Source organism: Cornus florida, unplaced genomic scaffold, assembly GCF_030987335.1.
Source record: "Cornus florida cultivar Cherokee Brave unplaced genomic scaffold, ASM3098733v1 CherokeeBrave_3.0.0_Hap2_Chr07, whole genome shotgun sequence".
NCBI lineage: Eukaryota > Viridiplantae > Streptophyta > Magnoliopsida > Cornales > Cornaceae > Cornus > Cornus florida.
Window position 1 is genome coordinate 19,665,713 of NW_026775577.1, and position 25,516 is coordinate 19,691,228.

The 25,516-nt window shown below is 32.5% G+C and overlaps 1 protein-coding gene and 1 pseudogene across 1 annotated transcript; both read right to left on the reverse strand.

The window, feature by feature from the left end:
- Positions 1–2,320: 2,320 nt before the first annotated feature.
- LOC132316367 (uncharacterized) lies at positions 2,321–3,258 on the reverse strand (annotated as a pseudogene).
- Positions 3,259–12,633: 9,375 nt separating this feature from the next.
- Positions 12,634–14,929, reverse strand: LOC132266711 (SCARECROW-LIKE protein 7). Its single transcript, XM_059767683.1, has one exon. It carries the CDS (start codon positions 14,729–14,731, stop codon positions 12,905–12,907), a length of 1,827 nt encoding a protein of 608 aa, XP_059623666.1. The 5' UTR covers positions 14,732–14,929; the 3' UTR covers positions 12,634–12,904.
- Positions 14,930–25,516: the final 10,587 nt, after the last annotated feature.

A 25,516-nucleotide genomic window follows, 5' to 3' on the forward strand; every position in this document is an offset into this window, starting at 1 on the left:
ATGTACCCTCTAATTGAATTTGCTATCACGTCTTTGGCAAAACACATTTTCTAAGAAATTTGCCTTCCAATATGATAGTCATCACCAATTTCATCCTACCATGTGATAGTATAATCCATCAAATAACCAATTTATTTTGTTTATATTTGCATTTTGTATTAATAAAAAATATTAAATAGTTGTTGAATGTGACGTGTTGGATTAATTATTTAATAAACGTATTTGAATTGACTCATATAATAAAATATTTTTAATTTATTCTATTTTATTTTTTCAACAAGACACAAATACCAAGTTATCACCCTAAATTCTTTAAATAAAATTCATTGAGATATATTTATCTTTTATGTCAATAACTTAAGATTTTAAAATACAAAATTATGTCCTTTGAAGACTTTTAGAACCTTCTTCTAACTTTCGCTTGCAAAAAACAACAAAAAAGTCACGTTGGTTCAGTGGGGCCAATTACCCTAGGACTTTCCATTTAATGATATTTTCTATTCAAAATTTGTAATGATTATAGTTGTGCCCTTTATAAACTCTATAAAAATTCATAAACGTCCTTACAAAAAATTCAAAAAGACCTATCCTCTTCTAATTCACTGCCCAACTAATTTCTCAAAAAATTCAAAAAAGACCCACGTCCAGTTGGGCCTTTCTATACAATTTTTTAAAATAATTCTAGTTATGCCCCCACTAAACTCCTTAAAAATTTACAAAAGTACTTAAGAAAAAATTTTAAAATCCAAAAAGATCACATTAATTTCGATTTCACTAGTCCAACAAGTTTCACAAAATTAAAAAAAGACCCATGTCTTTTCTCTTCCATTAGTACAACATATACTCAAAGTATTTAATGAATCAAAATTTAGAAAAGACCCTTACTTTGCTATTTATTATTTTGGCTAAAAATTTTCCATTAACTTGTGTATAACATGTTAAGTGGTCAATAAATAATATATAAAACCAACTAAATACATTTTTTTTTTTTTTTTTTTTTTTGACTCAAATGGATAGTTGTAATGGGTGGGTGCTAATCCATTTACCCACAAGTTTAAGCATCCAAATTCGATGTAGGACAAGTTTCATTTGTAAGATTCTCCCCCATCCGAACCCTTGTAATGCCTTCGTTATGGTTGGATTACCTTACCTACCCGAAGTCAAACCCGAACAACCTTCGGGCGAGACATTTGGCGTGATACCAGATTAAGGATTGTGTCTAACTCTGATACCAATTGTAACGGGTGAGTGCTTGTCCCAAAAATTTAAGTTATTAAGTAATATTGTATACTTACGCATTTATATATGCACTTCAACCTCCATCCAATTCGGAACAAATTCCACTTGTAACAATAGTACACCTTCAGATTTGTAAGTACTCAACACAACCAATACGAATTAGAAGAATATTCAATAGAAATAAAATAAAATTAGAAGAATATAGGGACAAATGTTCCAACCCATATAAAAGAGGTAACTAGTCCAAATTTATTGGTGCGTGTTGCGGCCCAAATTAAAAAGGCCCAATTATCCAGGCCCAATTTTCATATCATTCTAGTGGATCCTACCAGACTTCTTTCGGCCCAAATCTTCGGCATTATTCATTGGAATTAATGGGCATTAGCTCTGATTTTATGAGCTCTTTCCAGAAAAAATTTTGGATATATGTTCCATTCAAGTTGTAAATGTATGTGCTTTTGTTTGAACTTTTGAAAGAAAAAAAAAAAATAATAATTGGACATTCTACCGATTTGAATTCCAAGACTCCAATTCCATATAACCGAAGATAGCTTAAATATTTAAATTTCAATTACAAAGTGAAAAAATGTTATTTGAAATTTATGCCCAAAATAAGTGCATTGTAATTGTTATAATATATCACTCTTACCTTTGATTAATAGTTATTAAATTTTGAGGATCAAACTGCAAGATTTATTTCTTTTCAAATCTATTCCTTTATTTAATTCAAGCTTAAAGATTATTCATTTATTTAAATCGAGCATAAATTCTTAAAGTTAAAGGCATTAATGTTGAAGGCATTATGCTATCAATCTTTGTCACATTAACGAAGATGTCTCCATAGTCGAGTAGGTTAGTGCATTCGATAGATTTTGGAGTGGTAGGTTTTAACTACCAGCATCTACTAATCTAACTCCTATCTATATGTATAAGAATTTTAGGTAGAGAATGGTATTGGTTCTAGTAGATATCAGATGAAGGGCAAAACTAGCCTTTCTTTTTTTTCAATAATTGGGGTATTCGGGACCTTGTCTCAACTAATTTACGGGAATCGAGCAAGCCCCCGACACACAAAACTAGCCTATTGCGGCACATTCTTTTGGTTTCGTCCCTTTTCCTGCTCTTTCGTTTCGCTTCCTTGGCTCTCGCCACACCCTCAACAAATCAACAAACAAATAAACACACACGCATGTATACTTAATTAGAGATTAGATAACAAATTAATACAGAACTACTAATAATTAATCGCTAATGGGAATTCGGAATTCAATAATTAGTTGCACAGAAGAGGGAGAAGATCATCGCTCCCTCTCCAGACCATCTCTTATGTGTATTGATCTCCATCCTTTCTTTATGCATATAGAATCGTTCTCAGAAAAAAAAAAAAAAAAAAAAAATGAAGTTTATAAATAGAGAGATACCGGGATAATTTCCATGGATAATCTTATCCTACTCCTTATCGGGAAGAGACTGGTTCCCTCCATACATTCCTCCAAATCCTTCTTCATCAGACCTCGTTGCACAGCCCTCCCCAAATGATTGACTATTGAGACATCGCATTCCTTCCCATACCATGCATCATGCATGTGTCACAACAAGACTAAATAAATAATCACTCCATGAAATGGAAAAATGTCTCACAAGTTAGATTCCAATCACGTAAAAATGTCTCACAAGTTAGATTCCAATCACGTAAAAAGATTCTTTGTTTTTTAATAGTTAGCTGAATGTGTCATAATATATTATAACTTGATACTCAAGTAAATGTGTTCAAGTACCAAATAGTAAACCCTTACACAGCACATACACATGCTGTTAACGGGGAATTAAGAGAACCAACCCAGTTTTTCCATTGGGGTTCTGATTCTGTTCCATGTTGTCGACCTTCTGATAAGTTTGATTCATTCCCGCCGCAGCCTGCCGGAATCTGACGCATGAAGTTCTCCGGCCAGATGTTAAATGTGATGAAAACAGAGTTGGTCGATGGGTGAGAACTACTGATCCAACTGCCTTGAGCATCTTTAAATTATTTGAATAATAATTATTGAATTGAATGCATTGTTATTACCATTATATATGTATTTTAAATCTTTTTTTTTTTTTTTTAATATTAAAATCTAAAGCAAATGGTTTGAAATTGCAAGAAATTGCTATTGCAAAAGGTTTAGACTTTAGAGTCATTACAACTATAGGTGCACAAAGAACCAAAGGAATGGATAAATTTTAGTTCGGTTTTAATTCCAAATCCTTTGGTGCCGAACCATTTCCATTATATTGTCGGTCATTAAAATAACAATTTACAATTATATTAACTTCTTACAATCTATATATACGTTTTTTTCAAAAAATAAATAGAACCATTGGCAATTTTATCTAAAGAAAATCATTTCGATTTCATATTCCAACAATTCTGATTCTAATTCTTTTTTTATAAACGTTGAAAATTCGATTTCGATTTAGCCCTAGTTACAACTTTGACTATTAATCGTGTTATGTCACAACTTCTATGATGGAACTTCTTGTCGAAGGGGAGAGTCTAAATACTTATCCGGACTTTGAAATTACAATTTTGTCCATGGATTAAAAGCGTTAAAAGTGTGCTGCACAATACACATACACACACAGTAAAAAAAACAAAAAAAAATAGAGTTGGTGATGGAAAATCTTACGTAGTACGCGGGACACAGTAATCTATGGACACATCTGATAAGATGGGTACTACCCGACCGTTGCCACAGTAAATGACGTCACTAATCCTCCCAAACCACCGACTTGACGGATTAGCCCACTTGTAACTTCCTCCTGCAGCTGCGTCAACACACTCATTCACTCACATCAAAACGGCTACTTTTTTGTACCACTGGCAACCTGCTGTACTGGTTTGTCGTCCATGTATGTACATAGTGTAGAAAGTATGTGTATATACTGTATATATATATATGAATTTTTATATAATGAAGTTGCAGAGGGTGTCTCCCTCCAAGTTGTTAAGTTGCAGTGGACTACAGGTTGCAGAGGCAGGCTGTATTCAAAAGGTTGTTCACATCACATCATCATATTGTATTTACTGATCAGTAGTAGTAGTAGTACACTAATGCCACCCGCAGAGGGGCTCTTCAAAGCCATTTCCAACCAGCGGCCTAGCTAAAGGTAATGGAGTCAATAGTAATCGCGGAACGACTCGCAATAATCTGTGAGTCGGGTCGTGATCGCTGTAATTTATTTTTTTATTTTTTTTAATACAAAACGGCGTCATTTTGCATTAGGCGTGTCTTGTTTTTATATGCAACGGTTATGCACAAGGTACTGTTTGGCAAAAAGAAAATTTGAATTAAAATCTAAAAATAGGTTATTTAGAGCTTTTTTTAGAAAAAAAATATAAAATAAAATTCATTAAATAATAAATATATTATTTAGGCATTGTTTGTCCAAAAAAAAATAGGCCAAAAATAAATTAAAAAACCTTTTTTTTCCCCTTAAAATTTAGTTTTATTTTTTATTTTTTTGCTTTAAATTTTAAATATGTAAGCGAAATAGTATATTTGGCTGTTAAGGCACTATTTGACTGGCACAAACAGTGCCTTAACGATTATAATTTTTTTTAAAAATTTTAAAATTCAAATTTTTTTAACTTTATTCAAAAAAAAAATTAATTAAAAATTTTAAAAACTCTATAAATACCCCAACTCCTACCATCACTCATCACATCTAACACATCTCTATTATCTACCATTCAACTTATTTCTTCTTGTATATTCTCAATCTTAACTATTATTTTCAAAGTCATTTTGATTTCATAGATTCTAAATATCCATTTTATTACAATACCCAATTCAACCCATTAAATGATGAGTTTTTGCCATTTCACGAAAACAATATCAAATTTTATGGAGGAGATTCTTAATTTCCTTCTTATCAACCATCCCAAACTTCTCATCAACCATCCCAAACTTCTCATCAATATTGTGGTACTAGTGTTCCACAATCAAGTAATTCAAAACCCCCGTTAAAACAACCGGTTATCCAACATAATAATTGGACCAAGGCTGAAGATGAGGCTTTATGTTGGGCGTGGCTGTCCATTACCTCTGATACGATTACAGGGGCAGACCAAAGTAAGAAGAAGTTATGGGAACAAATTATGGAACAATATAAACAACATATTGGTGTTCCAACTGAGCGAAATGATGGAGGTTTGATGAATCGTTGGTGGGTGATCCAACAAAAAATCAGTAAATTTTCCGGCTGCATGACTACCATAGAAATGAATCATCATAATGGCTTCAACAGTGATGATATGGTGAGTTATTTATTGTTTAAATATAACTTGTAAATATTTTAAATAGTTGGCTTTTAATTTTTTGTTATTTTTTTCGTGTAGATAATACTAGCTAAAGACCTGTTTCGTAGCCAAACAGGTGGTGAATTTAAGTTAGAAAGTTGTTGGGAGATCTTGAAGCATAACAATAAATGGAATTCACATTGTGCCGAACAAATAGGTAAAGGAAAAAAGAAAAAAGAGCCGAAGAAGAGGAGTGGATTTGACTTTGACATTAATGAGTCTGTTGGACACTCATTACCATCTACTCTGTCAAGTCATGCAGCCACGACAGATGGAACTTCAACTGAAAAATCACCACACGTAGGGGAAAATGATTCACTTGGTGTGGAAGAATATCAACTACAAAGACCAGCAAGAAGAAAAGTGGTGAAGCGGTGTCGAGCAAAAATTAATTCAGCGAATGAATTGCAAACTTCATTCGTTTCGAAATTTAATAATATCAGCACCCGTTTTGAGAGTCGTCAGGAGAAAATGCAGGATGCCCAAGTAGCACGAGAGGTAAGAAAAATGGAGAAAGAGAAGACAAGACAGCTAGAGATTAAAGAGAAACAAAGACTTGAAGAGAAGGAAATCATATTAACAGATCCAAATTCGGCACCAACAGAAGCGGGGAAAGCTTGGATTATTGCACGACAAAATGAGATTTTAGCATCTTTGAATTCATGGTCCACCCCAAAGTTCCCATAGAATTTTGTAATCCTTGGTCTATTTAATTTCTTATTCTAATATAGGATATTGTATTGTTTAAGTTATTTTTAATTGTTTTGTTTAATTTGCTTTTTTTAATCCATAATGTATAATCTATTGTTTCAAATTATAATATTAATCGTAGTTTTTTTAATAATTTGAAAAATTATTGTTTGATTGAAAAATATTACCGTTGAGAAAATATAGCCATTGCAAATATAGCTGTTAAAAATATAGTCGTTTAGGAAAAGTTAAAAAAAAAAAAATTAATTTTAATTTATTATTATTATTTTTTCTGGAGAACGAAAATTCGGAGAGCCTGATGGAGTAGAGAGTGAAAACTGCTGACGTGACTCTTGCAATTGCTGATGTAGCTCTTGAAAAGCTGATGTGGCGTTTTTAGAGAGCAAAAATCCGGAAAGGCTGGTGCAGATGGCCTAATGGTAGTAGTCCTGCATTGTACACTTAGAAGAAGTGTAAAAAAAAAAAAATAATAAATAAAATTTATTATTAGCATTTTAATTTAAGATTAAATGGTAAGATCAATTTTTTAATTTCAAAATTAACGGGTCGGTCGCGTATATGATGGCAACTTGATAAAAAAAAATTACTTTATGGAGTTTTTTTAAAATTTTAATAGGAATTTTATACACAATTTTGAAAGTGTATAGAGTTTTGTGATTTTTTGCACAATTTTAAAAGTATACGAGAGTTTGGTGATTTTAACCCTTAATTTACTTTTAATAATCAATGCAGTATTTTGAAACTTGATTTAATTTATTATTTTTTAAAAGAATAATATTTGTCTCCGTCCGCATAAGAAGGAATCTCCTTCTTATGATAAAGTGGTCCAATAAAAAATCAACATGTGTTAAAGTTTTAAAAGAAAAGAAAATGATAACTACAGGAAATAGAAACCGATTCTTCCCCTCTTTTTCTCTTACGCAACGAAATATATTGCTTTAGTATTTTGAATCACTTTTGCTGAGACCATTTGTTGAAAGCCTCAAACCAAATTTAAAATCAAACAATGTTTTTTACTTTAGTGAATCGGACAATGTGAGTTATGAGTTGAATTGATCAATGGCGATGTCTTCGTCTCAGGATAAGTAGTTTACCATTCCACCGCCGAAAGCCTTCGAGTATGTACTCCTCCACATTGATGTTGTCTTTCATGGACAGTGGTGGTGGTAGGCTAATGCCTCGCTCGTGTTCATCTTCGATAATGTTGTTTTACGGCTCTAACAATGGGTTCAACTTTAGATGCATTGGAATTTGGAACGATTCCACAGAGCTCGTTCACCGGTGGTTTTCTCATCGGAGGAGGAGCCGATTGAATAGTCTGTGAATATTTCTAGAAGTTTTTATTTCTTGTAGTCATTATTTTCTTTTCTTTACAATTTTAACACCTTTTTATATTTTATTGAACCACCTCATTATAAGAAGAAAATTTTTACTTATATGACCTGAGGCGAGCATTCTTCGTTAGTCTAAATGATACTATGTCTCCCTTTTAGAGGTCTAGTGAATTTTCAAAAAAATAAATATATAATTCTTTTCTTAACAATAATTTGCTTTTAATGATGTCTTCAATTGAATCATACAATTAAGATATTTGAAAACTGAGATTTAGATGTCAGTCTATTAATCTGATTTGTGTCAATATTGGGCTGCCAAAGCATGTTGCACTTTAGTCACTTTCAAAATCAAATCTATGAAAGTGGGCTGGTACCAAATCTAAACCATTAAGATCTAATCTACAGACTATAACAAATGACGTGGACACCTTCATCTATTTGATCCCAAATCCAAAAACCTACCATTTGGTTATAAGAGACATCAACCAAGAAAGTTTACTATACTTCGATGGTACCGCACTCCGGAATTTTTCGACCGATCGATTATTGATTTGGTAAATCTTATCATTGCATCCAACGGTTAAAAATCTTAAAGGTACAATCCCCATGAAGTATTGTAGATTTTCACAAGTTAACCATATGTTTACTTAACATTCAAATAAATTTGGTATACTTGTTTTTTGCTTCGTCAAATTCAAACTTGGTTTTAATGAAGTCGATTTTTTATTTTGGAAGTCAATAATGTTTTTTGTTTTAATTTTTTTTATTGTGCGTGTGACAAGATAGTCTTCCCTACTTTAGTGATACAATATTTTTGTGTTATTAACAAATTATATTTTGTTATATAAGAAAAAATATATTTATTTAGTAAGTTCTATCACCATGTGTCAACATTCAATTAGCTTATGATACCATCTCATCATAATGATAGAAGCATTAAGGTACTTCTCGTGTTTGACTTCTTTAAGCATTCCATAATATATCATCGGATACATACTGGAAAAATCACACAAGGAAAAACATTTGCTATTCGTTGGTTATTAGCGACATCCCGAAAACGTTCAGGTCGAAAAATGGCTTCCAAATTAAGTTCCAAATTAGTGGATGCTGCCAAAGGGAGTGGCGATGCTGTACCCAAAAAGAAAGTGACTAGTAGAATGGCAGAGGCAAATAGAGTTTTTGCACATTTTCGTTAATCCATGAACATGATCTATATAGATCCATGGACCCATACATTTCAATCGAAAAAGAATCAAGAGAAAAAGAAAGAATTGGAATTGACCAATATATTTCTCGAAACAAACAAAAAGGAAACAAAATATGAAACATATATCATGGATCAACTGAAATTTAATTCTAAAAAGTTTAAAACTATCAATGTCGAGGATGTGAGTTGAGAGAGTTTTGCTATTACACTATCCGGTTTGGATTGCGGGCATGATATGGTTGTAGCCATATCTCTGCAGGTAGAGATTTTCGAATTCAAATATGAGATCAAATCACAATAAAGCAGCCTTATCACTGCAAATGAAAAGAATTGTGAAGAAATAACAGAATTGAGACATGCATTGTTCTCTGTTTTACATTCAATATTCTCATAATTAAATAACCATTTACTCAATTATTATCCTTTGTATTTATCCAAACAGACTCTAAAACACAAGTAATATTTATTTTGAAAAACAATGTTAGATTGAAGAGTTGATGAGAAGGCACTGTTAAAGTGAGATCCTAACTTTTTGGTTGCCAATTATTCCTACACAAGGACTTTAATTTTTTAAACTCTTTCTTGATATTATTACCGTTGCAAACACCATGAGTTTATATATATGTGTGTGTGTGTGTGTGTGGTACACAACTTTTTTTTTTCTTCCTAAATTATATGGTACACAACATGTTCTAATAATGCCTTCAACAACTTAAATACTATTTTAGGAGTCAACAAATTACTTCAAAACTCAATTTAGTTTGATAACTCTCATAATAAGGTGTTAATTAACATTAAAATATTATTTTGAAACATCAACGAATTACTTGAAATAAGTTGTTGAACGAGTCCACAACATGCAACATAATGCCCCATTTTTTTACCTAAAAAAGAAAAAGTATGATGGCCCACTAAAAAGTTTGAAAAAATTATTACACGATTCTAGCCAATCATCAATATCATCAATTGACATGTAAATAAATAAAAAGTTAAATAAAATTTATATACAAATAGCATAATAGGCCACTAAAAAGTTCAAATAAATCATCATCCCAGCTGACGTATAAATAAGCAAAAAGCTAAATAAAGTTGAAGTAAAACTTATACACTTGCATACAATAATGGGTCCAGTGGCTAGGGCTCATGAATTGATGGTGGAGGTTGCAGTGGTGTTGGAAGTCGGCCCGAAAACTTCTCCTCCTTATCCCCGAAAATCAAAAACATATCCAATTGAGACTAGAATAACAATTTCCTCCTATTAATGATTGAAGACAGTTTCAAAATTATAAAAATACTATTTAACCACTATCATTATTTTTACTCTCGACAAACATGACTTTTAAAATATAATTTGACCTTGTTTACCACTGTGGTCACACTGTGTGATCACATGGAGGGTAATGACACAAATCACCACCGGTTGTAATAAGTTCAATCCAGTGACTAGGTGTGAGGGGTATAAGGAGGTATCCCGTGAGCAATTTAGATTCAAATGGCATTGGGGAGGTACCCCTTACCAGGGATGATAGCAAATTCTCCTTAGGGATGAAGTCCATCCGATTATTAGATCGGCAAACGGACTTCACCATTGCGTCCAAATCACCCGAAAACCCTAGGGCACGCTTTCCTCAAGGTTTCTTCCCATCTCCATTACCTAGTTTTCAAACCCTTGTTGGGGGCCATATAATAATTTCTTGATGGATGATTGTCATGCTTTTTTTCACTTTGTTTTTCACATATTGAACAAACTGGTCCACAGTCTTACATTAAAGCTGGAAAGAAGGAAGTTTCCCGTCATGAAAAAAGACAAGATCAATGATCAGACACAGAGAGAGAGAGAAAGAGAGAGATGGGAATGGTCCTTTGGACTTGTAGATGCATTCTTGACTCTATCATCTTATTTTACAAGTCATGATGATTTAAAACTCCTTTTTCCTTCTTTTATTTATCTATTTATTTTTTATTTTTAAACACACTTTAACAAAAAATAAAGTAAAAAGATGGAAATAAAGTATTAGAAAAACAATGTTCGTATCAAAGCTGATTTAAAGAACACAATTTTGAAGTAAAGAAACTTTAAAACTTTCAAAGTTGACAAATTACATATTAATAGGAAGAATCCAGAAGCAAGACAAGTGGTTCAACACGGAACATTTTTTTTTTCTTTTCTCTTTGCGTTTTTTTTCCTCTTTCAAGCTCTATATCATGCTGATCAAGAACTAGGCTCATAACACTATTAGAAATGAGAGTGACAATATACATCAACAATCAACTATATGCCAGATAGGGCTAAAGAAACTCTAGGGTTTCACTTTCTAATGAAAGTATTCTCTTTTAATATTTCTGGAACAGACAAAATCAATTTGGTTCTGAATCATCTTAAAATTGGACAAATTGAAATCAATTTGGTTCTAATTCATCTCAAAAGTCAAAACCGAAACTAAACTAAACCGTATATACCCCTTTCATAGAAAGGACTGTGACAACATACAGCAATAATCAACTATAAATAGATTTTAGGGCTCCACTTTCTAACCATTCTATTTGGTTTTAATATTTCTAAAACCGTTAATATCGATTTGGTTGTGATTCATCTCAGAACCAGATTCAGATTTAAACCAGAACGTGTGCAAGTGTCTATAGCATACTAAAATGCTAATCAATAATTAGGATTACAAGACTATATAGAAAGGAGTGACAATATACATCAATAATTAAGCATAAAGAAATTTCAGGTTCCGCTTTCTAATGGTTTTATTCGATTTTAATATTTTTGAAACTGTTAAAATCGATTTGGGTTTTATTTGATTTTAATATTTCTGGTTAAAATCGATTTGGTTTTGATACATCTCAAAACTAGACTAAACCAGACCGTGTGCAATCCTTCTAATGCATGTTAAAATGCTAATCAAGAATTAGGCTCATAAGACTATATAGAAACAAGTGTGACAATATACAGCACCATTCAACTATATACCAAAAAGGGCAAGACCTAGAGAGCTTCTAGGGTTTCATTGCTTCTAACAGTTCGGTTTCAATATTTCTGAAAACGTTAGAATCAGTTAATCTCTGAATCCATCTCAGTTCGGTTTCCATGCGACAATATACATCAACATTCAATCATAATACCAAAAAGCTAGAGCTAGAGAACTTTTAGGGTTTTCAACTTTTCACTGCTTTTAATATGCTTCGGTTCCAATATTTCGATTTGGTTCCAATTTCTAAAATCGTTAGAATCAATTTGGTTCTGGTTCATCTAAAACGGTACCAAATCGAACCTTGTGCACTTACAAGATTTAATAGCAACATAAAAACAGAAAAATTCAGGCCAAAAGAGGTTAGACAAAACACAACATTTTTATTCGGTTCCAATTTATAAAACTGTTTGAATCAATTTGGTTCAATCTCATCTAAAACCCCGTAAACCAAACTAAACCGAACCGTGTGCAGCTAGAAGATTCAGTGGCAACATAAATCATAAAAATAACTTCCGAAAATAAAAAAAACATAAATCATAAAAATTCAAGACCAAACGAGGTTTGACAAAAACACTACACATTCTAGGTAAAGAACCAAATAAAGAACCTGGAAGACAATGACACGTTTCTACCTCAGAATTCTGATTTCACTAATTGCACAAGCAAGTAAACACTAGGAAGTCGTAGACATACCTCAAAAATAGAAAATCAATTTCACACCCACTATCAATAAATTAAATTTCCTCTCTGCATATGGATCAAAATTTAGAAAAACTAAAAGCAAATACACATGAATGCAACAAAATTATATACAAAATCTGATACACCAAAAGATTAGCCATATAAACAGATAGATATAAAATCAAGCTGCAAAAGTTAACAAAAGTAGCCAAAAGAAAAAGAAATTCAAAAGATCTATCTATAATGGTATTCTTTTAATCAAATCAGACCAAAGATTGTTTCTTTCTCAGATCCGATTGAGAAGCTCCAAAAGAGATCATCAATGGCGGAGACCTAATCACAAAAGTTGATTCCACACTGGAGAAAAATGACCAGGTGGAAAGGAACCCAACAATTTCTAGTCAGACCCAGATCAACGCCATGATGAGACAGAGAGGAGAGAGACATCGTTCCAAGCTAGAGAGAGAAACCCAGGAGATGATTTAATCAGAGCGTACAATGAACTGTAATTGTAGTTCCAGAGAAGTATTTCAGCTTGACTCACTGAGTAATGGCTGAGTGGGACCGATTCGAAACCGGCACTTTCCATCAGAACCCTCCACTGGGTTTTGTCCTCCATTCGTTCTCTTCCGATTCCCGATTCGTCCGGTCCGATGACTCGGGCGATTCGCCGGCCGAGGAGGAGTTTTTCGACCTGGTGTCTCTCCGGCGAGTCACGGGTCAAGTTGGGTTCAAGCGAGTCAAATAGAGCTGAGTAGTATTTCAGTGCGGATTTGAATCGGTTCAGAAAACCCACCCGGTTCAACCTTGCTTCGTACTCGCCGAGTGTTACAATGCTTGGGTTTAGCGATTTGGCCAGTTTCAGAGCTGTTTTGACGCCGACATTAGTCTCGTCCAGAAGGTTATAGAGCTGAAGCATGAAATTCACGGCCAATACCTCATCGGGTTCGACTTGAAAACTCGACCCGTTTAGCTCCTCGATGGGTGTAAGAACCGGAACGAACTCGAAATCCAAACCCAGAAGCTTTGCGAATTCGTGGAGCCGATTGCCGGTGGCGCACAACGCCGGCGCCGGAGAAGTACCCAGTGCTGGAGCTGGGATACCGGAGATCCGGATTTTGGTGGGTTTTCCGGCGGGTCGAGTCGCCAGAGCTTGCAGAAGAGCCGCCCACTGAACGCCTTGAACGATCCCAAAATCCACGATGTGAATCTTCGTTGCTCTCTCAGTGGCTTCGAGGATTGCTTGGTTCGCCGTCAAATGGGCGAATTTGGAGTACGGACAAGCGTCGTTGAGAGCTTTGTATGACAGCGTGAGTTCATCGGAAATGGCGTCGACGGTGGTGGTGGTGGTTGGTCTTCTCTCTGCTCGGAAAGAGACTCTGCTATAGAGAGCTTCGGTGAAGTAGAAAACCACTCTCTCAGTCGGGTCTCCGTGGTCGCTCACCGATTCCCTGAGCCAAATCAGTGATTTCACAGCCATTTCTGGTTCAGAGTCTGCAATTCGGGCACAATCGAGTAAAGCTTTAAGCAACGGCTTTGACGAATCTGTTTCCGGCGAACTGGAAGAGGAACCCCCTGCAACGTCGTTCTTCTGTGTAGGGAGAGTGGGCTTAGAATCCGCCACCGCTATCGGCGGTGGGGGAGGCGGTGACGTTGGGACCCACGTGGGTTGATTCGGAGGTTGCAGAGAGTTGACATTCTTCTGGGTTTCTGAAAAGAGCACTCTGTTGAGTTCCGTTGGCGGAGATGAAGCGATACTGAGTCGACTCGGGCAAGTAGGAAACGGATCGGCGCCGTAGAGAGTGAACTCGGGGTTACTCTGCCACGCGTCGCAACTAGAAGGAAGATTCGAACTTTCCGTTGAATCTCCACCGCCCATCAAGCTCTCCACCCACTCATCCGAGTCAAACTCGCCACCAGACCCACCACCAAAATCAGCAAATCTAAACCCCGTGGAGTGGTGCTCCAAGCTCGGGAACTGAAACCCATGTTCTCCGGAGGCGTCCGCCGCTCCGGCGACCTGAAACGGATCCGTGAACCCGGCACCCGTTAGTCCGTAACTCAAAGTGGGGCTATTAGACAGACCCTGGTGGGTCGTGGTCCATGGGCTGAGACAGAAAGGGTTGACAGTGACGAGCTGTTCTTGCTGCTGTTGCTGTTGCTCTCTCTGCTGCTTCTGCTTGATGACTTGTTGAGCGATTGCCATTAGATTTCCACTGTCCGCACACATATATGCCATTCTCCGGCCAAATCTCGCCGGAAAAACTTCACTCACATCACCGGAAAAGCAGAGTCGAGAAGCAAGACTGAGGTGGAGTGTTCAAAATTACTACGAACTCTCTATGTGACAGTAAGTTTGATTGAGAGAGAGAGAGAGGAGCCTCAGAGATGAAATAACGAAATAGAGAGAGATTTAAATGAACGAGATAGATATCTCAAACACAGAACTAGGACAGCCGCTGATTTAAGACAGTCTGAATAAACCGGTGGGTCCCGCTTAAATTTATATAAATGAGAAATTACACAAACTCCCCTGAAGTTAGTAAAAGTACATACTATACTCTTTTTTTGTTGTTTTTTTTTTTCAAAATTACTCTAATAGAGACTATATAGAATCCTATCTCTATATGTGTGGGACTCCAAATAAATTGATTTTTTTTCCTCTATACAAAATTACTCTAATATGGTATCGTAACTTTTTATGGGACTCCAAGTAAATCGGGTTGTTCATAGTATTTATTGTATCTATATGGATTATATTTATATTTAATTTTATCAAATGAAAGTTTTTTCTTGCCTTAAAAAGTAAAAAGCTCCTTTTAATTATATTTGCAATAAATAAGTGGACCTCAAACCTAATTTTTAAATTAATCTATCAAATAGTCAACTGTAAATTTTGTTGAGCTCAATTAATGTAATTTTGTGAATACTAAATTTTGTAATATCAATTTATATGATTTCAAATTCAAACTTATTTAATATACGGCTATTTTAATCATGTTAATGTACTTCCTCCGTTTCAAAATAAGGGTTTATTTTGGAAATTTTAACTTTTCAAGAGGATGATTTTATTATTATTTTTTTGTATTAGTAGTGACTAAATTATCAAATTTATCTCTAGTAGGTCCACAGTGATGATCGGTTTACTTTTTATAGGTTCAATGTAAGAAAATTAAATTGGTAATATATTACAAAAAATTATTCATTGACTTTTCAAATTAGAATAATAAAAATAAAAAAGATCCACACTTATTTTGAGACGGATAAAATAATGATTAATATGTATCTGTAATTTATTATTGCAAATATAATGTTATTATACAAGCCGAGCCATCTTATGTATGAACTCAAACTAAACCGAACACAAATTCAAACTAGATCTAAAAATGAATATGACATCAAGCTTGACTAATTTATTACAATGAATCAAGTCCGAGTTCTAACAAGCTAAAATTCGATTTAGTTCGGTTACATTGGATTCACTTATACCCTTGTTTTCAAAATAATAATAATAATAATAATAAATCTAAAAATGAATATAACATGAAGCTTGACTGATTTATTACAATGAATCAAGTCCGAGTTCTAACAAACTAAAATTTGATGTAGTTAAGTTATATTGGATTCACTTATACCCCTTTTCCAAAAGAAAAAAAAACACAAAACTCCGTTAAAATTCTCACATAGAGTGCTTAATTTTTATCAATAAAGAGTATTTTTTAAAAAAATCATGCCAATCAATAAAATAAATAAAAGGAGAAGAAGAAAAATAAAACACTTTTGTCATTTTGTGTAGTTTCATTAAACTAAAAGGAGGTGAATGCAATTTATCAAAAAATAAAAATAAAAAATAATTTAAAAAATAAAAAAACAGTGACAATTGAAAAGATATGGTAAAATGTGGGAAAGACTTGGAAATGATGGAAACTCTAGAGACAGTTACCCTACTAGTCTACTCCTGGTAGTAGTAAGTCTAACTTTGTAGATCTCTTTATGGACTAGTACAGTTTTTAGGGGTTATGAGTGACGTGGCGTCCACTCATAAAGTGGGGTCCACGTGGCCCTTATGTGACAGCACCAGGTCATCAGCGTCCACGTTGATCCACTTTTCCTCCCGCCCTGTTCGGAAACCTAAGCTTCAGGTGGGACCCGCTTTTGAAGTCGGCGTGACACGTCTACGTACCGCGAGTTGTGTGTCCACCGTCTCCCGTGACGTCATCTTTGGGAAGCGCAAAGCTGATCCCAACCGCTCGTTTCAAAAATCGAGCGGCTCGATTTGTTCTTGAAAAGACTGCCAACGGCTGTACTCTTGTAGGTGACGTTGTACGATAAAGCAACGAAATGCCGTCAGAGCTCGACACGTGTACGCCATCTTGTAAATTTATAGCCGCTTGTGAGTTGTGAGTCTATATGGTTGTAATTTGTCGGGTTCGACCCGAACCCATTTCATTGCTTCATCATTTTTTTTCTTGTTTTTTTTTTTTGGGAATATTAGCTCTTTCAGTCCTTGTGACAATATACCTCATCAAATCTTCTCTCCACAATTGAGTTAATTTGAGTTTGAATTGAGAAATTTTTGGTACTCTATATCATCTAAAATGGGAGTCGGAATAATTTGAGAACCGAAGGTAAAAATAACAAAACTTAAGTAGAGTAACACCTATTTAAAAAATTGTCTACCTTAGATTATGATATTGAATTTTTATAAATTTTTTTTTTATGATTTAGGAAAATATACAAAATAGGTTGAAAATATATATGTATATACGTAGAGAAAAATTCTACAAAGCAAAGAAGTTAAATTAGTAAATATAAAGAGTCAAAACTTAACATTCTAAAATTTACTAGAACCACTAACTTACCAAGCAAAATGACTACCTTATCTAAATTACACATTAAATTTTTGTTCAAGATAGCCTAAAATAGAGATATGACAACTAATGCTCCATTTATATTATTTAAATTTATTATAAATAAAGTATACTTACTATCAACATTTTACTAACTACTTTCTGATCATATTTATATAGCCAAATAGTTAGACATGATTGGATTGGGATAAAGTACTCAAGTTGAAATGTTATTCACGAGTTTCTTTTCAAGTGGCTATTAGAGTTCAAAACTTTTGAAAACGTTAAACTGAGAATGCTCTTACCATGAATTCCATTCCTAGCCGTTAGATCTCACTTCCCAACCTAATAGTCAAAAAGTGTAATTTCACCATGAAATCACCCTTGTGATAAGAGAATTAATTAAGGTGAGGATGAGCTAATTTCCCCTTTTACACTTACCACATGATTTCATTCTCATTATTTATAATTTAATTTTATAATTTTTGCATTTTTATTTTTGAATTTGCTCTCGCACGTACTCTCGCTCTTACATAATATATAAGTAGTGACTAAAGTAGTCTAGACGTTAATACAAAAATATGAATTTATTACGATATGAATATATTGACACATATATTTTAAAATAAAGTTGGATGCAGCGTGAACTTGATTATATATAAACAAAATTTTATTTATGCACAATTATTAAGTGAGACTATTACCGAATTGTAATTAATTTAAAAAATTTATACTAAGAATTATTCCGATATAATTTAGATGATGAAATTATGAGAATATTGTAATGAAACTTGTATAATAGGTGCTAGTATTCCACTACTTTGTCATTATCCCCTCTGTAGAATAATTCTTAGCTATTCCAAAATTCTCTCTAATTGTCCAATTTAAAAGTTAATATATTACTTTTGTAAAAATAACTAAAGAATAAACTATCACTATCACTTCCACTACCACTAGATTTGATAATTCCAAACTTGTGACTCTATGTATAATGTTTATTCTTTGTAAAATAATTCTTTTTTTTTTTTAAATGGACACTTTGGGATGTTTTAATATTTTTTCAAAATTAAATTGCCGGCCATATTTTTGTGTTTTACAAGATTTGTGCTAAAGATTGTTCATCAAGTGTTTGAAAGTGGAAGTATTCAATGTAATTAAATTTATATTTAATTTTAAACAATTGAAAATTAAATAATCAAATTTTAATAACTGAATTTTAAGTACGAAAGTCTTTTAAGTGGTAACAAAAATTATTATTATTTATATATTTTGTTAAATTTTTAGTGTTCATTATTCTCACGATTACTTAAAACTTTATTCAATTTAAGTAACGCTTATCTTCTCAAGTAAAATTTATTTTGTTAGATAAATTATACTCAACGTGGTAACATTTAAATTGTATTATCAAAAGTATTTAATTAAATAAATAAATAATTCATTCAAAGCATTAAATTGCATTATCAAATAACAACTGGTGTATGATGATTTAGGTAGGATTTTTATAGGAGGAGGAGAACTTGCATCGTAATGTGGCTAATATATGCTTAGTGCAACGCACATAATACAACAAAGACATAAAAATAAGAGTTAATTTAACTAACACTTCTTTAAATTTGACCAAATATCATATTAAAATATCTTTCAAAAATTACTACTATTCACATCCCAAAACATTTTTCTGTCACTTACACTGTCAAAATGAGTCTGAAATGACATTCTTACCCTCAAATTTTTAATGCCTTATAATATAAGACAAGCCTATCTCCAAAGCTTGGGTTATGTAGTGCTACATATATCTGTTTATTTACTACTATGTGTGTGTGAATATATATTAATAATTAAGCGACTTATTTTCTGTATTTTATTTCTCTATTTTTTGGCTTTATGTATTTATCTATTGTCTGAATTTTGTTCAATTTCTTATAAAATTATATATATATATATATATATTATTATATATATAATGTAAAAATATCCATTGAATATGGGTCCAATGGTGTCAAATGTCATTTTACACATCAAACAGCCCTTTAGTAAGTAAAAAAAAAAAAAGGTCAAATGAGTAATAATATATTTTTACATGTAAAAAGTGATTTGACACATCTGAAAAGTAATTTTTGGGGTGTAAGTGAAAAACAGATCAAATATTTATAATGTGAATGATAGTAATTTTCGAATGGTATTTTAATGTAATATTTGGTCAAACCTGAGAGGTGTCAGTATAATTAATTCTAAAAAAAATATTACATAAATAATGTAACTAATTATTGCATAAATCACAAATTTATATATATATATATAAATATAAATGATGTAATAAGAAATGAATGTCACGGAAGAATACTCTTTCTTAGATTGTTGCAGGTGTCTTTTTCACATAATGTTTGGGTCAAATTGTGAGATGGAGTTAAAAGGTAAAACATGAAAGAACAAAAGGTAAATATTTGAAGTCTCTTTTGGTTAGGGAAGTGGGGAGGATAGTGGGCTCCACATCTGCCAATTAACGTCCGTTCTTTGGAAGGACGGTTGGTGGACCCACATGGACCACACATGGTCTCACATGAAGCTAACCCAAATGGGGCAAAATGGTAAAGTGGTGGGACCACCAATGGGAAATATGGACCAACCAAAATGGAACAACTAAAAAGCAACGGTGTATGATTTTTTCTTTGACGGGCAATGTTAGCCCACAATCTGATAGCAACCCATCATTGACATGAACTATGGTGGAACCTCTTTGTTGAACCCTAGAAAAAGTTCATTACTCGTAAAACTAATGGAACTTTAGCTAACTAACCCTAATCTAGCAACTTATTTGAATTTTAAACCATCTCTCTTTTTTTGGAAATTTGCAATTTGAGTTGTGACTTTATGGTTTTTTTATACTGAAATGGATTTTTTTTTTAAAATAATAAAAACTATTATCTATAATCTTACTTAAAATAGAATTCGAACCTAAGATTTCAACATACCAGCCTAAGATCGTGCTATGCAAGTAATTTAACACGTTAAAACAAATTATATGTTTGCATATTTAAAGAATTTGAAATTACAAAAATATGAAAAACCATTCTTATAGTATCACGATTTTTTTCTTTTCTATTTGATAAATAACATAAAAGGTATTGCTGATCAAGGACGGATCCATATTGAAAGTAGTGGGGGCAATTGCCCCCATTGAATTTTTTTTTAATTTAGTATTCTATCCTTATAATTTTTTATTTTTTATTTTTGTAATATACTTATGAATTATTACATTAAAATTATTTTAAAACATTATTCCAACCCCCCCCCCCTAATTTTTTTTTTTTTTTTTTTTGTAATATACTTATGAATTATTATATTAAAATTATGTCCCCCCCAATCCAAATTTATTTTTGTTCCCTTACCTTACATCCTGACTTCGTCCCTACTGCTGGTATATATTTTTTAACCCATAAAGATAACTTGACACTTGATAGTGACTTTAACAAGTTATATGCTTGTTTCTTGCGCAAAAGTTTAAATTATTTAGCAATGTTGTTTACCCGCTAATATATACCCCATTTATCTTTCATATAAATTCGGACCCCTCTAACACAAAGGTTAGTTGTTCCAAGTACTATAAATGGACAATAATTAATGTAGGATGTCAATTTAACCATTAATGTAGTATGTCAATTTAACCATAAAGTGGGTTTGAATGCATCTAATGTCGCTATTAACGTATTTAAAGAGACAAAAAAAACTTGAACCGACCAATTAGTAATAAATAGTACTCCTATATAATATGTACTCTACTATTAATTAAAGTTTTTTTTTTCTATTCAATATTTTTCATGATAATTTAAAATTTTAGCCACCTCGTGATTCTAATTATTAAATATTTGTTTAAATTTTATATTTTTCTAAAAATTAGTCATAAATTTATTAGAAAGTGATTTATTTTATTTTATTTTTGTTTTGTAAAAAATTATATATAGCAAAATGGCCGGAAACCTAACTCGACTCTAAATAAAGCGATTTAGACACGAGTAAAAGTTTACAATACCCGAGGTACCATAACCCCAAAGTTTTCGGCCATTACATGTGATACTGAGACCCACCTGATAGATAATCCAATGACCGAGAGGTCCTAGAAATATTGTAAACGTTATCCACACACAGATCTATGATGTGCTAAGTGGGGCATTTGTCCCCACCGAAATTTTGTTTAAAGGTTGCCCCCTCTCATGTAGTATTTTTTTGGATCAGTCCTGATTCACTCTAAGCATTCAATTAGATGAGAAACATTTCATTATGAATAAATATTTAATTACTTAGACTAATTAAGGATTAATTAAGAACTAAAAAGACATATCATTGTCACAAAGGAGTGATTTTTCATTATTTAAATTATAAAAGTGGTGTAGATGATATAAAAGGAGACAAAACTAGAATTAAAAGTCTAAATCCGCCGTCATTCAATGACTTGACAAAAAATCAAGTTGCTCCATCAACATTACAATCGGACCACCCAAATTGGACCCTCCTCACCTTATCTTCACTTCTTTTCTCAAGTTCTTTTCAAACTTTCTTTGTCATACATTTTCTAATTTCTTTGCATTAGGCCAAAATAGAAAAATCTGTTAAAGACTGCTAATTTATATATATATAACCAACAAATTGTAATTTAATTAGATTTAGGAGTGTCTCAACTATAGAAGAAGAGGTCAAGAGGACAAAATTGTCATGCTGTGAGCAAATGGGATCCACAATAAGATAAGATGACTGCTAAAATTATATGTCAACAAATTATTAGGGAGACTCAAATATTGGTCTTTCTATAATTATTGTAAGAATATAAATTATTGTTGAAGTGGAAATATACCTACAAAATAACTTTTGGGAATCGAGATATTACAATTTTATATTTCTCCTAACACTTTGTCCATCTAGGCACGACAACGCGGTGTGAAGGGTTCAGGTCAGTAGAAAGGTGGTAGAGGCATTATTGGGTCCCATTTCTAAGCCATATAGCTTATTTTTCAATCGTGTCCAACCCATCACTCAAGTTCCTGCACCGGATAACCATTTCAAACCCATCACTTTAGTTGCAGGCATACCTAGAACGTCATATCCGCGTCATCCTTGTACATGCATCGATAGCCTTTATTACGAGATCATCCCGGTCGTCCATGTGGCACACATCCAACTCAGGACCCAATATTTCTAGTATTGTAATTAGTACAGTATGCCCGTGCATTGAGAAATTACAAGTGCTCCCTTTGAGGGCACACTTGGAGCAAAAAAAAAATCTAAATAATTTTGAAAATAGTAATTTTAGACATCCAAAAAGTAATGTGTTTTGTAAGCCCTGCTAAATAATAAATCTGATGAAACTTTAGAAGAAATAATAAGACAGAAAAAGTTTCTCAATAACAAAACATAGGAAAATAAAAGAAATGATGGAGTAGAGAGAACTTATTACCTCAAGTGACTAGTTTAATGGCAAAAACTTTGGCCTTACAAGAAGGTTGAAAGTTCCAATCCTCTTAAGGCCGCCACCTCCCGAGGTAATTACTCGATACGTGTGAGTAGGTGGAACTACATATGCCTTGGCCCGAATTATTTATTTATTTTTCTAAAAGTGAATTTTAAAGATGCTGAGACATGGGAAAGTCTCAACTTCCATAACAGTTGCAGTATGTGAGAGGAAAAAGACTAGTATCTAAACTCTACCCTAATGTCACACCATCTTACAACTTTAGGAACATACCCAAAATAGAAAGTGTTACCCATAAGTATGATACAATTGGATACTCCATATTACTGATACTCCATATTACTTTCCATCATTTGAGTATTGTTTAAATATATGGATACAAATTTGACAAAAATAAGACAAAGTTAAAAGCACTTGAGAAAAAGAGGAAGCAAAAAGCAAGTGTTTCTTTCTTTCTTTCCTACCCTCCTTTTGAGTTAGTATTAGGGTAAAACTCCAAATTATAAAGAGTTTATGTTTGGAAACATCAAATCATCGGCTTGGATTTGAAATTGAAGAAATTTTTTGTTCAAAGTTTATACTAAGAGTGTGTTTGATTGCATAAAATTGAAACCTTAGAATTAGAATTGATGAAATTTGTGAAAAACAATTAAGAAAATTGAATCAAAATTTTATCAAATTTTACCGATTCCAATTTCAAAGCTTTAATTCCATACAGTTGAACACAATCTAAATTTTCTACAATTTCAAATCCAAAGTTCCAATATGATACTCCTAAACTTTTACACAGTTAAATTCATGATGGTAACTTGGACCTCACAAAATTAACTAGGAAGTCATATTAATGTAGTTAAGAATTGTTAATAAAAAATTGTGAAGAATCAATTCTAATGAAAGGTGTAAATAAGCTTTTAGGCTTAATTAAAAATGTTGTGAGAGATAATTGTGAGTATGTGACCCTAAAAAAAATATGGTTATAATTGGAAGGAAAAAAAAAGGGAAAAATAACAAAATCTATGAAAAAAAAAAAAATTACAAACAAGGCTTGGTAAAACAATGGTTCGTGATATCGGTCGATACACGACATATCGGTAGATTTGTAACTCTTTTTTAAGAGTTCGATACCGTTGCACACTTCCATGAACCGGCTTATTTGATCGATTCACGTCGATATTTGTTCCAATCTGTTACACCGCGATTGATCCTGCAACTGCGAATCATGGATAAAACATAACTAAGAAAAACCCTTATCAAATGTATATCATGCTAGCTCCAGTACATTCCTAATCTACTTTAGTTCCTTTAACAAGGTTATCTATTTTGTTCTCTGAATCAAAATTCTAAAAACAAAGAAATAAAATAATTTGAATTAACACAATATATATATATATATATATATGAAATATTGCACGCCTGATATTGTTGAATGAGGGTGAAACTGAAAGCAACTATGATTCAAATGTTACTATTTTCTTCCAGTAGCCGTTACGTTGAAAAGGACATTAATTTTAAAATTAGTACTTCCTTAATCAGTTAAAGTTAGAAGGATTTGTCTGTAATTTTCTCACTCTCCCCACCACCACCTCACAAAGCTACAACCAAATCTATCTCTCTCTAACATATAATTGTTAATTTTTTTTTTTTTGTTTAATAAGCATCATAGCTTACCATTTTTAAATTTGTTTTAATTTGGCATTACGTGATTGGTTGATGTGGGTAGGTTTACGTGATTTTATAATTAAAATGCGCTCATGCAATTATAGTTGAAATTGTACCGTCATGATTGCACACGAATATGTTTACTACTATTCACTTTTATATTCATTTTAGCCGAGATTGAGGTTGAATATCTTGAAAAATTATTCATATTTTACTTAATTTAATTAAAATAATATTAGTTGTTCACTCAATACAATTTAATTTTCATTATCATCTTTCTAAAACGGAATTTAGAGAACTTTGAGGCAAAGTAAACGTTATGGGAGCTCTAGTTATTAAATAATAATAATAAAAATAAAATAAAATAAAATAAAAAATAAAAAAGAAAGAAAGGAAAGGATGATATAAAAAAAATTGGGGATAAAAAAAGGGTAATGAAAAAAAAAAAGTGAATAAATTATAGATAATCACTAAGGGCTGTTTGGCAACTGCTTTTACTTCGTACTTTTGCTTTGATCCAAAGCAAAATCACTGTTTCTGCTTTAGAGTGTGTTCAACACTATTTTGAATCTTGTTTGGTAACGTAAATTTATTGTAAGATTTTTGGAAGAAAAAATATGAAAGCATGTTTGGTGAAAAGTGTTGCATATTTGAAAAATTGAATGACTAATTAAAAATGTCATTTTAGATAATTTTTATTTATTTTGAAACAGTATTTTGCTATATTGCGGAAGTAAACAAAATCATTATTTTTATGCTTCCGATTTTTACCTCAATTTCGGAAACGCATTGGTATTATTAAAATGACAATAAACATTACTAAATATACTTTGTGCTTTTGTTTCGCTACAATACACTAACAAAAGCAAAAAAACACAAAACTAAAGCAATAACCGAACATCCCTCATATCTTTTTTCTCCATATTCTCTAATTTTTTTAAGGGATATTCAACGGGTTAAGCTATTGATCATTTCCCTTCTCTTCCTTTTTCCCTCTGTCTTTAGTTCAAACCAAACATGATTTAAGTTACTTTTTTTTTCATTATTCTTT

Coding starts and splice junctions, on each gene's coding strand:
- LOC132266711 (XM_059767683.1), bottom strand. CDS start 14,731: ATGGCATATATGTGTGCGGACAGTGGAAATCTAATGGCAATCGCTCAA.